We start from the raw sequence: 12,545 nt of genomic DNA on the forward strand, positions 1-12,545 counted from the left end.
CCGCAGCCACCGCAGGAATTCAACACCAAACACGGGCTCATGTGTCAATCATCTTTATTCATAGCACAGGTTGAAGAGATACATTCGGTAAGAAGCACCGTGGCAGTTTACAGCCCGTTAACGACACCTCAGGCCGCGCTGCGCCATTTTGTCCACATGTTCATCGTCTGGTTTACAAAAACAGTACATACAAGATACATCGGAGTACAAAATAAAACCGTAAATATTAACAGGAGAAAGGAAAAGTCCTGATGACAAACAAAAGTTCATCAATCACACACTGAAGTCACACTGACTCCAGATCTGATTTACCACCTGCTGTGTGGTCATCAAAACTCCCCAATCTGCTTTGTTCCCTAAAAACTTCCTACTCCACCTTCGTTACCACAGATTGGACCACAATATATCAAGTAATACATAGAAAACATCAACAGAATAAATAAAAAAATGTGCCATAAAGTTTTATACGCAGCTACTGTGTCATCCCACGGAGAGCATGACCGTGATGGAGTATTAGAGACATTTGAAGGGGGCGATTTTTGAGAATAAAGTCGTGATATTTTGAGAAAATAAAGGTGTAAACTCAAGAAAAAATGTAAAAAAAAAATAAAGGCTTAATGTGTGAGAAAAGTATCAAGACTTTTCAGGAAAAAGGTCGTTATATTTTGAAGCTGCAGCAAGAAGGTGGTTAGCTTAGCTTAGCACAAAGACTGGAAACAGGGGGAAACAGCTAGCCTGCCTGTGTACGAAGGCAGGAAGTTTAGGACGTCCCTGCCCCCCCGACCAAGAAACAGTCCCCGTGTAACTCCTCGTGGACGCCCAACCTTCAGATTAAACAAACCAGACATAACGTGCTGATTAGGAAGCTTTGGAGGCACTAGTAGATCGGTTTTGTTAGCTTCAGACGGAGCCAGGCTAGCTGTTTCCCCCTGTTTCCAGTCTTTATGCTAAGCTAATTAGCTATCACATTTAACATACAGACATTTCCCAAAACTATGCTTTCAAATGAGTCCAGCACAAACACAGGGCACTAACACCAAAATATCAGAGTATTCGAGAAACACTGAGGCTAATTTATGACTTTTTCACTTTAAAGTGGGACTTTTTCCCCTTTTCTAAAATATTCTGTCATTATTCTGGAAATCTCAGGGTTTTTCCCCCAAACAGTGGCTCCAATACTTCATCATACACGACAAACATATAAATCAAAGTGAGACCTGGTCCTTTAAACCATGACATGAAACATTTTTTAAAGCAGCCTGATGCAAAAAGTAAAACTTTTCCATTTAAACCGCTGCTTTCGACATGTTTGGTCCATCACGACTGCGGCAGTTAAAAAGATGCGCGTAGTTTTAAAAGTAAGACCATTAACCACCTTTCAGACTTAAAACAAGCAGCCAGAGGCAGAACGTGCAGGAATGACTATAATTACAAATTAAAAAGGTGGATCTGAAGTGATTATATTTGACGGAGTAAAACCTTAGAGCACTTACATGTATATATATTTATATATATATATATATACTTCACTCGCTTGCTCCTCTTTGGAATATGAGACGTGATAAATGACTCTCTTTAGAGTAACATCATTCCCAAAAGTCCCCCGTGTGGAGAGGAGACAGATTTATTCCCGCCTTTGTCATCACCACCCGCACACGTCGGCCTGCGGGCGCCGCGCTCCGTGATAATCCCCCTCCACACGCCCTCAGTTGTGGTTACTCTGATGTTCACTCGCGGCAAACGGAGGCAGCAAGGTGAAAGGATAAAGAGCTTCTAATTGGCTAAATGCTGTTTGATTTCCATGCATACGCTGAGTCGAGCTCCAGTTGTAGCTGCTGACACCTTCGGTGCAGAGGAAGGCCGCTGAGGCTGAAGGATTCACATTCACAGGTTATATGACCTTTAATTGTGCTTACGAGGAAGCTGATATTTAGACCTTTAATCTGAGGAGATAAGGATGCAAGGTTTATGTGGTTGCTGATATTCAGGCTCTTGAGAGTGTTTGTGTGCGGACGGACAGTCAGGAGGTCACATCACCTGCGTTTACACCACCACCCAGCTGGGTCTCAGCGGCCCTCCTGAATACTGCACGTGAGGGACGGGGCCGACGGCGGCGGGCTCTTCTTCGCCCTCGGAGGCCTCGTCCGTGTCCGTCTCGACGGTCAGCAGGACCTGAAAGAGGAGAACAGCTTTTGACTGACTTGAGACAGAGTAGGTGTGTTTGGATCCTGCATCCTCGCGGAAAGCTGGGAAACGTCTCAGAGCTGCATCCCAAACCTAAAGTGGAAAATATCCCCGTTTTTTCGCAGCCTGGACAAACTTTGCAGCAGCAGCAGGGATTCAGATCCCGAAGGGACGAAATTCCACAACTATACGACATTTACGGCATTATAAACCTCCATATGTTGTTTAAGTTCAGGTCTGACATGTGGGAAAGCTGATATGAAGACCACTTTAAAGCTCCGGCTGCGATGGCTACGTCCTCCATGTGGCTTCAGGCCCCATCGGGCAGCGTTTTCCTGCCTGATTGATTTGATAATTTGCTCAGATTTTGTGGATTTGGACATTTTTTCCTTGATGTTTGTGCTTCTACTGCAGGCTACACAGATAAATAGTTGGTGTCTTATTTTGAAAATCACCTGGGTTCTCTCTGCCGTTCCTGTGTCTGACTTCCTGCCTGGCTCTCCTCTGCAGTAAAACTCAGATTCACGTGTACCTCCTGACGCTGACCTAACACCAGGATCCGATCATCTCCTCTATAACTGAAGTCACAACAACGGCATTGTGACCACAGCTTCAACCACCGCCCCCACCCAGACCTCGTCCAAGTCAATGCCTCTATCTGTCGTCCTCCTCCACTGCACTCCGCTTTCCATAACATCAGCGCGTGGACACGACTCCTAAATGTCACTTTTATTCCCGGGATGAAGGCTTGATTTATGGCTGCCTGGCCGAGCACCAGGGAAAAGAAAAGAGGAGGGGGGGTAAACACTCATCCCAGTGAACACCGAGGTCGTGCACCCCAACAGTCACTTGTGCTGAAGTCCGTCAGTTAAATGTTTCCAGAGAGGAAAGAAAAGACACGAGCTTCTGTGCTGCTTGGAGGAGGTGGCCATTAAACCGAGGCGGCGACATGAACCAGAGCTCGACCCAAAACTCACAGGAGACACGCAAGACTTCCCTGAACTGGAACTAAAGTGTCCAAAAAACAGCCAGTCGATTTTCTCATGGAGAAATAGTCCAAGTGGTGCTCGTAAACATATTATCAGTGCAGCTAATGGCTGTTTATATTATTCATTAATCTGCCCATTAATCCCTCGAGTGATTAATCGATTAATCGAGCTCATCACAGTTTCCCCAAGTCCTTCTTTTGTCCACAAACAGTCCAAAAACTCTTCATTTAATTTCATAAATGACAAAGAAAAGCAGCAAATCCTCACATTTAACTGACTGATCGCTGCAGCTCTACCTGTGTGGTACTACGATCAAAGTATAATTACTTCATACTCGAAGTACATTACTTTAACCAGTGAGATGTTTTCTATTTGTTGTGAGAAAACTGCTGCTGTGATCTGTGTGAACTGCCTTTGAAACACATCTGCAGGTTCAAAAACCTCGTAAAAAAGCAGAACATGGACTCTGCGTTTGTCCAGAAACGTCTGCGAGGACACAGAACGAGACGCTGTCCAAAAACAGCAGCGAGTGTCAACAGGTCGAGTGAAAGCAGCCGAGACGCTCGACAGTGAAGAGGGAGAACGGTCTGATCTGTGTGTGTGTGTGTGTGTGTGTGTGTGTCGGCACTGTGCTCATCCCCCAAAACAACAGGTGCGGTTGACACCCAGCGTGACCGTGTGTGTGCATCAACCCTCAACTACCATTTCCTCGCTCATGAAAGTCTTCGTCTCGGCATCAAAAGGCAAAGATGTCAAAGTGTCACATTCTTCTTACAGGATTTAAACTGTTTCAGAAAACTTTCAGACATTTTAACGCCACCTGGAGTTAAATCCACTCAGAGCCGATCAGCTCGAACTCACCCGAGACTCCTCGCTGTTCGTCCAGGGCAGCGAGTCGGCCTTCTTCGCCGCGCCGTCGCACGAGTCGTCCAGGCTCTTCATCGTCTTGTGCTTCCTCATCGTCAGGCTGTCCACCACCCAGAACATGATGGACTGCGGGGGGAGCCAGAGAGACGAGACTGGGGGTCACTAAAGCTGCAGACGAAAACCTAAACGCGTGGCGTGTCGTTTCTGCCACTAGGGGTCGCTCGATCCCTTATTATCAAAATGGCGACTACTCACGTTCACGATGAAGGGCACGATGAGCATGACCAGCACCAGCTCCAGCTGAGGGTTAGCAATGTAGCTGAGCAACACCTCCTGCAGCTGGAAGAGAAGACGGGACAGTTTCTAACATCAGGACGTCAAAGACGTAAACAAAACGACTGAAGGACAGAGAGACGAGACTTTTCACTCGGCTTCCCTTCACCAGAGCAAACACAGTGACTATTAATAATCCCAGCATTCATAAACAGAGTTCATCAAAGAGCGTGGAGACGGTCTTCAAACAAAGGAAGTAGCATCTCTTAGCAATAAGAGATAAAAGCTAATCTTTTTAGAAAGACATCTGCTGCCATGGCGAAGGCTGATCTGAATAAACAAACATGATCCCAGATGTAAACAAAGTCCATTAGAATCAAGGGAAAGTTCATCTCTCAGCACTGCCAGAGAATTTTAAATGACAAACAAAGCTAAAATAACAACATAGAGAAGACCGTTAAAATTAGCTGATTTTTGCATGGAGTCTGGTTGGACCGGACGAGATCAGTCTGAGACACAGAAATGTTGTTTGTGACAATAAAACTGGAAAAAAATGAGCTTCAGTTGAAGTAAAAACCAAGAGAAAATCTATCTGTGACACGATAACGTCACAGGAAGCCACGTTTCCCGTAGGACCTGAACGCAGCACACTCTCCTTACTTTGGACCATCCGGGGACGAGCAGCACCAGGCTGATCACACCTTTCTCCAAAACCATGATGAGCAGGTAGATGCCACACTGGCCCAGCCACGCCGCAGCCTGGGGGGGGTCGCCTGGAGGAGAAGAAGACGCCGTTTCATTACAGGAGAATCCAAGCAGAGACGCTCTTTGTGTCCATTTTTTCTGTTTGAGTTGATGATTCTTGATTTTTTTGGCTGTTTTTACACAGCGAGACTTTAAAGAGCGACATCATCATAATCCTCCAACAGTGGCCTCATTGCAGCTTTTGAAGAAATAAAAAAACATATTCATGATTTCATTTATTATATTATTTTTTTTATGTCCAAGCAGATTTGTTTTGTATTATTTCATTTTATTTTGGGGGATTTTTTGCTTCTGAGAGTCTAAATTTGACTGTATTGTGCTATATTCATTTTATGTATTGTGTATAAACCAAGATTGATTTGAAGTTAATGTCAGTTTGTAAAGAAAAACTCACAAAATTCCACTATTTTTTTTTTTTAAAAAAGCTATTTTTCATAACTATTTTGAACTTTTATGTCCAAGATCATCATTATAATAAATCTTAGAAAAGTGACTGCTCTGCATCTTAAGTGTTTAAACAGTGTTTCTACACTTTGTCTGAACCTTTGCAGAACGATGCACAGGTGTCTCACCACAGCAGACACAAAGGAGGACAAGGCTGTCATTAAGACAGGAAGAAGGGAGGAGGAAGACACGCAGACAGGGAGACAGACAGACAGACAGGGAGACAGACAGACAGGCAGACAGACAGACAGGCAGACAGACAGACAGACAGACAGACAGACAGACAGACAGGCAGACAGACAGACAGACAGACAGACAGACAGACAGACAGACAGACAGGCAGGGAGAGTGGCAGCTAGAGACAAACCCCTGATCATCGCTGCAGTGGTTTCCTGGAGCTCAGCTCTCACATTTCTCCTGAACACTCACATTTTTGGAAACACACCTGGGCTCAAACGTGAACAGAGGAGGACACTCAAACATAAACTTGACCCTGATCACGACAGAGACGCGAGCTGAAGACCTCATCAGCCCTGAGACCCGTTTCACTGAAACTTTCCATCAAAAAAGGAGAAAATCCAACAGCGGAGCCTGAAAACTGTCGAGGAGTTCAACCCTCCCCGAAGCAGCTGGGAGGGTTTTCCAGGCGGGGCTGCAGCTGGAGGCGCTGGCTCTCCCCCCGTCCGCCTCCAGCAGGTCTGCAGCGCCCTCTGGTGGCAGAAGCCAGAGCTGCAGCTTGCCGTCATTTTCACTCACCATATTCTCCAAACGTGAGCAGCGTCCACTGCTTGTACTCCACCAGCTTGGACACCAGCTTCACGGCCAGCCAGATGACCAGCATCCCCAGCGTGGCGTCCAGCAGGAAGTTCATCAGATACCTTTGGACAAAAAGGGAAATCAGGTTTTCAGCGCCTGACAGCTGAACCTGGTCTCACAGTGACCTGCTGATCGTTAACTCACAGCGAGCACGGGTCCTCTTTGGTGAGCGTGGACAGGAAGACGTTGGCGAAGTGGATGAAAAGAGCACCGATGGCCTGTTTGGACGTGTCGAAAAACCTGGAAAAGATGCAACAGACTGTATTATTCTACAGGTTTCTCAACGTTTTAATGTCCAGAAACCACAAGGTTACACTGAGAGCAGACGGCAGGTTGATGTGTGTGTAAAGAAAAGAAATAAAGATTCTGACCAGATCCTCCACGGCCGTCTGATCCCTGCAGGCTCCCGGAACCTCTTCACTGCCAACAGAACACAAAGCCAATCAATTCATCAATAACCTTCCCAATTGACTGTTTATCCTGCGAAGCAACAACATGCAACGCGCTTTCCTTGCAGTCTGCGTGACCTCCACGGTGAACCTCGTCTCTGCAGGGCGAGAGGGAGGCGAGGACGGATGAAAACATTGAACGCATCGTCCTCCTATCGCGCCGCCTCGACACCTCATTCCTCCCCGCCGGGCTCAGGGCGAACAGACGCCCACTGTTCCTCTATCTCGCCATCTCACAAGGTCAGAGAGCGTGACTCGGCATGTGAGAGCAGGCTCGAGGCCTCCTGCAGACGTGATTCCACATCTTTTCTTTGGTTCAGGATTCATCAGCTGCTTCTGATGCAGCGGAAGGTGGTGTTTAGCATGAAGGTTGATCGAAAGTATCGGGTCCAAAACTACTCTATTCATACTTTTCCAGACTTCTTCCTGCAAGTTTCAGATGTTTTCAAACTATTTGTCAGCAATTTTGATGAGAAATTTATGATTTTAAGTCATTCATCGAACAATATTTGCTGATTCCAGCTTCTCAAAAAGTGAATTTTTGCTCCTTTTTGTTGTTTTATATCAGTTTAAACTCAATATCTTTAATTGTGATGAGCATTTTAAGGCCTTTTCAAGGTATTAAGTGTAGAAATACCCAACTGATTAACATGTAAAGAAAAGAATCATTAGCTCCTCCTAAACTGCTTACAAACTTTATGTGTGAGGATGTCAGACGCATTAAAAAAACTGTGCTAAGTTTACCTTCAGTGAGTCAAATTTCTCTCATGACAGGCTGGAAAAACAGGGACTGTTTCTCAACATTTGTTCTGAGAGTCTGTTACCTAACAAACCCTCTTCAAATATAAAGCTCTGTATTAAAGAAGTGCAGCGGCTCCACTGGATATTCAGCCTTTATCTGGATTATGAGAGAGCAGGAATAATGACGAGTCAGTGGAAGGAAGTTCCTGAAAATAGCTTTGAGGAAGAGCTCTCTTAACAGAGATCAGCAGAGGGATGCAGGCTCGTCTGTAACCTGGCACGAAGCCACCGTGATCATAGCCGAAGGGCCCTTAATGCTCCGCTGCACACAAATGACGTGGTGTAAATATTAACAGATGCATGTGCGCCGACCAAGAACGGCACTTGTGCCGAGAACAGGAAAGAAAGGAAAAGAAGCGAGGGAGGGAGGGGGATCGATTTCTCTGCTAATAAGTAACTGAGTGAAGGTTAGAGCTCATTGATCTCACTCGCCCTCAAGGCCTGGCCTAATTCTGCAACACTTCGCTGCTTTGAGGCTTCAACTGCTCGGAACCCGCCTGCGTGATTAGCTGATGAAATCAACATGACTGACTGACCTTTTAAAACTACTCTCTGATTATTAGAGCATGTGGCGGCACACTCGCGGAGCAAGTGAAACGATGCAGGATGCACAGGCGTTCGCATTAAAGGAAGCATTTTGGCGTATCGGTGGCCTTGGATGAACCCCATACAAAGGTGAACTGAGGATAGAAGCGTTTTTATAGGCTGTGAAATCACACAAAAGTGAAACAAAAAGCACATTTTATTCATTGAGTGTATAGTAGCTGAAGAAAGTCAATATTCAAGGAAACTGACTGGAAAATTATCTTAAATGTAATCCAGGAAGTCATAAGAGAAAGTTGAACTTGAGTGCTCGTGCATTCAAACAAACCATTAAGAGATTTCTTAAAGGACTGAAAAAAAAAACAAAAAACCTGGATGCAGTTTTTCGGGGCAGCTTTCAGCTGCAGCCTCTGCAGAAGCATTGAACGTAGCCTGTGGTGCCAAAACTGCTGAGATGCCCGACATTCTCCAAGTCAGCTGCCACAGGATCACAAGTTGTTCAGCAGCCAGCAGCCATTGTTCACAGGAAATCCACACTGTGGCTGTGAAGGAGCATCTTGTTTCTGCTGTTCAGGCTTAACCCAAAAAACACTGTGAAAGGTCCTGAGATTGTGAGATATTTCACCTGAAAGTGCCTGTACTGTCAGAACTACTGGCTGAACTGCTGCGGCATAATTAAACACTGACAGAGAGACACATATTAACTCTGAAGTTCAAGTTTCTTTAAATCAATGATGGTATTTCCTTTGAGCAGCAGCTGCATATGAATATTAAATTTCACTGAATAAACATATGGAGCTTGTATCAGTACACTGCTGGAAGGCCTTCTGGTTATTAATAGATAACAACAAGGAAACCCTGGGTCTAAAACCTGCCATTCTGCCACACGGAGAGACCCTGACGAAACCTTCCTTTAAATACCACAATTTGTGATGCTGCTTTGCCTGTAGGCACACATACCGGTGATGTATTATATGTTAATTATTTATGGTTAATAGGGGTCCTAATGGAAAATTCGGTCTATGTATATGCCACAAAGTGTACGGAATTTTATCAAAATATATACTCTAGCAAATGGTGCACACGCATCTCTACCGCACATAGTAAGTGTCTATTTTGTGGACGTGGAAGATGTTTGTGGCGACAGCAATTAAGAAAAAAGCTGAAATTCCATATTAATGGAGTGTTTTTACATCACCTGGTTTAAGCCGAAAAGAGAATAGAAGCATTATTAGTCAAGAAATGTTTAAATAGTGCCCAATTTGAGTCTATCTTTTTGTCGAAAGGCAAGTGAATATAAAATTACACTTTTTTTGAATGGGATTTGGTGCCAAGAAAATAAGGCTCAACGGGGAAAAAAACGTCAACAAAACGCCACGTGGACTGGTGCAGCTTTTAAAATCAAGTTTCTACATTTGTGTTTGGTGCTTCCTCTCCGTGAATAAACCCATAAAGTCTGCTGTGTCGACCGGGTTTTCAGAATCAGGACCAGGTACTCACACATCAGCGTACTGAAGGCGACGATTGCCAGAAGTCCCTGGATCAGGACGCCGAACCTGTCCGTCAGAGCTCCGTTATCGCAGCCGTGAGGATTCGCCTTGTTGATGTCAGACATGTTCGTGACTTCAAACACGCCATTGTCCAGGAATCTTTTCACCAAGAAGACCCCGCTGTATCCGTACATGTCCATGTTGACACGATAAAAACAACACAGCCGCTGGAGACAAAAGGAGTCCTCCCTCGGTGGGCGAAGGACGGCTGAACGTTTCTCTGGTCGAAAAAACAAAGCGCCAGATTTGAACTTCCGGTGATCGATCGAAGATAAAAGTTTCCCTTCAGTGTTTCCAGAAGCTGATGCTACATGTCATGATGCAAAGAGGATCGATTGTCTGACTCACATCCATGTTTGTGACAACGAAAACACGCACTGTCAAGCACCCAAAGGGGACACATAGCTTCCGGTGACAACGCTTCAAAATAAAAGCCGTTCAACTTGGAACCGCTCAGCAGAAACACAAAGGGGTCGCGTACAAACTGCCAGGTGACACGTTATTTCTCAATATGTCCTAATATAAAAATAAACCTAAACATAGGAATGAATAAAATTCTAACTTTTCGATTTTGTTTTTTAATTTGGTGAAGTCTCTTGTGTCATGCTCACAGTTTATTTCATTTAATCTTGTTATTGCTTAAAATCTAATAATAGTAGTAATTATAAACAAAGCAGAATAATATATAATAAGATACATTCAGACTTTAATAAAATGTTCTTGTAGCCTACTTGAAAGCCTGTTTGTATAAAATATCTGGTAATTATTACAGATCACAGGATGAATATCTGTTATTTGTCCACTGTGTCCAGAGATTGTAAATAAGGCCTGTTAGGTTTACTGTCCCAGCCATTTAAAACAGTTTGCATTGTAATTCTCTAGAAAATCACTCAATTAACTATTTTCTTAGACAGTATTTCCCTTGTAGACTGTTGTTATCTGATTTTAGGATTATTTTATTTTGTTTTGATTTGTCTGCAACTGTTAATGCTGCTGTTTTGTTCAGTTCTCCTTTACCAAATAATTGTCCACCTAAATCTGGACTGATAACCTATTTAAGTGAGAAAAAACTAATTAAAATGGATCAATCCTTTGAAAAAGCCTGATTCTCCACCTGCACCGCTGCTATTCTTTTGTTCTGCTCTTGACTACACCTTCTTATTCTGAAGAAACACGTAACTAACTTCCTGTCGTGGTTCTCCTAACTTGACCGCGCGGCTCCGCAGCAGAATTCCTTGAATGTGCGCGAGGCCGCTTCAGAGCCTTTTCGCCCGAGTCAGTGGCACCCGGTGGTGCGCACGAGGGCCCGGGGGGCAAATCAATGCCTCACGTGAAGGTGTAATAAATGAAACCTTCAGGTTAAAGTCAGCCACGCTCAGAATATTTGATTTAATTTGCAGATACCCGCTGGAGGTGGAGGTGGAGGTGGAGGTGGTGGAGTTACTTATGACAAAATAATCTGATGTAGAGACTTTAGAGGATTATACAGGTGGAGCCTCACAGGTGGACGCAGAGCCAACATGCAGGCCAACAGTGTTCAACTCAGAGAAGCTGCTTTGTTTCCTGAGAAGAATTAAACTGAGACTCACAGAGAAATTAGGAAACCTGAGGATGTAGAAACAGAGTTCATCCTCGAAATAAAAGTCAGGTTTGATTTGGATAATTGTGAATTAACGCATCTCAGCAGATATGACCAAACTCTGCACTCACTGCTTTTAGACACTGAGCCGAAATAATAATAAACTCACATTTCTTCGCATTAACGTTATTAAAGCGACATTAAAATCTCCTTCAGCTCCAACTCACGAAGTTTTCTCACAGTGAGCTGAAGACACTCACACCAACCTCTGGAGAAAACACTGCGCTCTCTGGATGTTTCACATATATCATCTGTCAGAAATAAGTGTTTTTTTTATGCTTCATTTACAGACTGTTTGTGAGAGTCAGTGAACGTCACATCATGTCATCTCACGCTTCAGCTCAGGCTTCATCGAGGCCTCAGGAGCCGCTGACCTGCCTCAAAACCTCATCGTTTCTGAGTATTGCCAAAACAAAAAAGGTCCCCCGCCGCGTGAGGCTGCGGGTTCATGCGCGTGTTGCCTGTGTGTGTGCGTGTAAAGGGGGGGTATAATCCTTCCTCCCGCGCGCTTGGAAAAGCTTCTTCTCTGGCAGATTAAAGGAGCACGGCGCGCGCTCCAACCATCTGTTCCTCCAGCGGCATCACACCGCCACGAGCGCCTCTTCCTCCGCTCTTCACGTGCCTTTTTGTGTCCGCGTGCATCAGACCCACCGCCGTAAAACAGAAAAAACACAACACTGAACTTCCCGTCACACGTTTCAAAATAAAATCCTCATCGCGGTTATTAACTCTTTGTCATAAAAGCCGACATTTATTTATTTGTTTGGCGTCTTTCTCTGCTTTAAACCTTAAATCTTTTTAGCTCGCGGTCCCTTAAAATGAAGCAAATGTCTGCTTGTGATCCATCAAGACGTAAAAAATGATTTATATTCCTCAGATTGTTTAATTTGAAGACCAGTATTTCACATTAAAAAAGCAAAAACATTTGAGAAAACCCTGCAAATACACATAATAATAATAATCTAAATGATAATAAACATTATTTCGCAAAGTACTGATTTGGTCTCTTATCATGAAGATTTTGGAGGATCTGAACCATGATTTAATCAAACATACTCTCACATAACTCTTCCTCTTTCTGTAATTTTCATCTCACTCACAGGAATCTGTTGATTTTCGTGTTCAGAAATCGTTTCACGCTTTTCTTTTCACAGGAGTCAAACATCCTGCTCCGTGTCTTCTGATTGGCTCTCACAGTTATGAAATATGAACTAAAGAAAAACTG

The 12,545-nt window shown here is 44.2% G+C and overlaps 1 protein-coding gene across 1 annotated transcript; it reads right to left on the bottom strand.

The window, feature by feature from the left end:
- Window positions 1–43: 43 nt before the first annotated feature.
- tmem110l (transmembrane protein 110, like) lies at window positions 44–10,060 on the bottom strand. Its single transcript, XM_076722047.1, has 8 exons — window positions 9,632–10,060; window positions 6,710–6,758; window positions 6,483–6,578; window positions 6,279–6,400; window positions 4,974–5,086; window positions 4,296–4,379; window positions 4,035–4,166; window positions 44–2,172 (listed from the first exon to the last, which is right to left on the bottom strand). The coding sequence occupies exons 1-8, from the start codon at window positions 9,819–9,821 to the stop codon at window positions 2,044–2,046; spliced, it is 915 nt and encodes a 304-aa protein (XP_076578162.1). The 5' UTR covers window positions 9,822–10,060; the 3' UTR covers window positions 44–2,043.
- Between the last annotated feature and the right edge of the window lie 2,485 nt (window positions 10,061–12,545).

The sequence above is a fragment of the Chaetodon auriga genome, chromosome 22, assembly GCF_051107435.1.
Source record: "Chaetodon auriga isolate fChaAug3 chromosome 22, fChaAug3.hap1, whole genome shotgun sequence".
Taxonomy (NCBI): Eukaryota; Metazoa; Chordata; class Actinopteri; order Chaetodontiformes; family Chaetodontidae; genus Chaetodon; species Chaetodon auriga.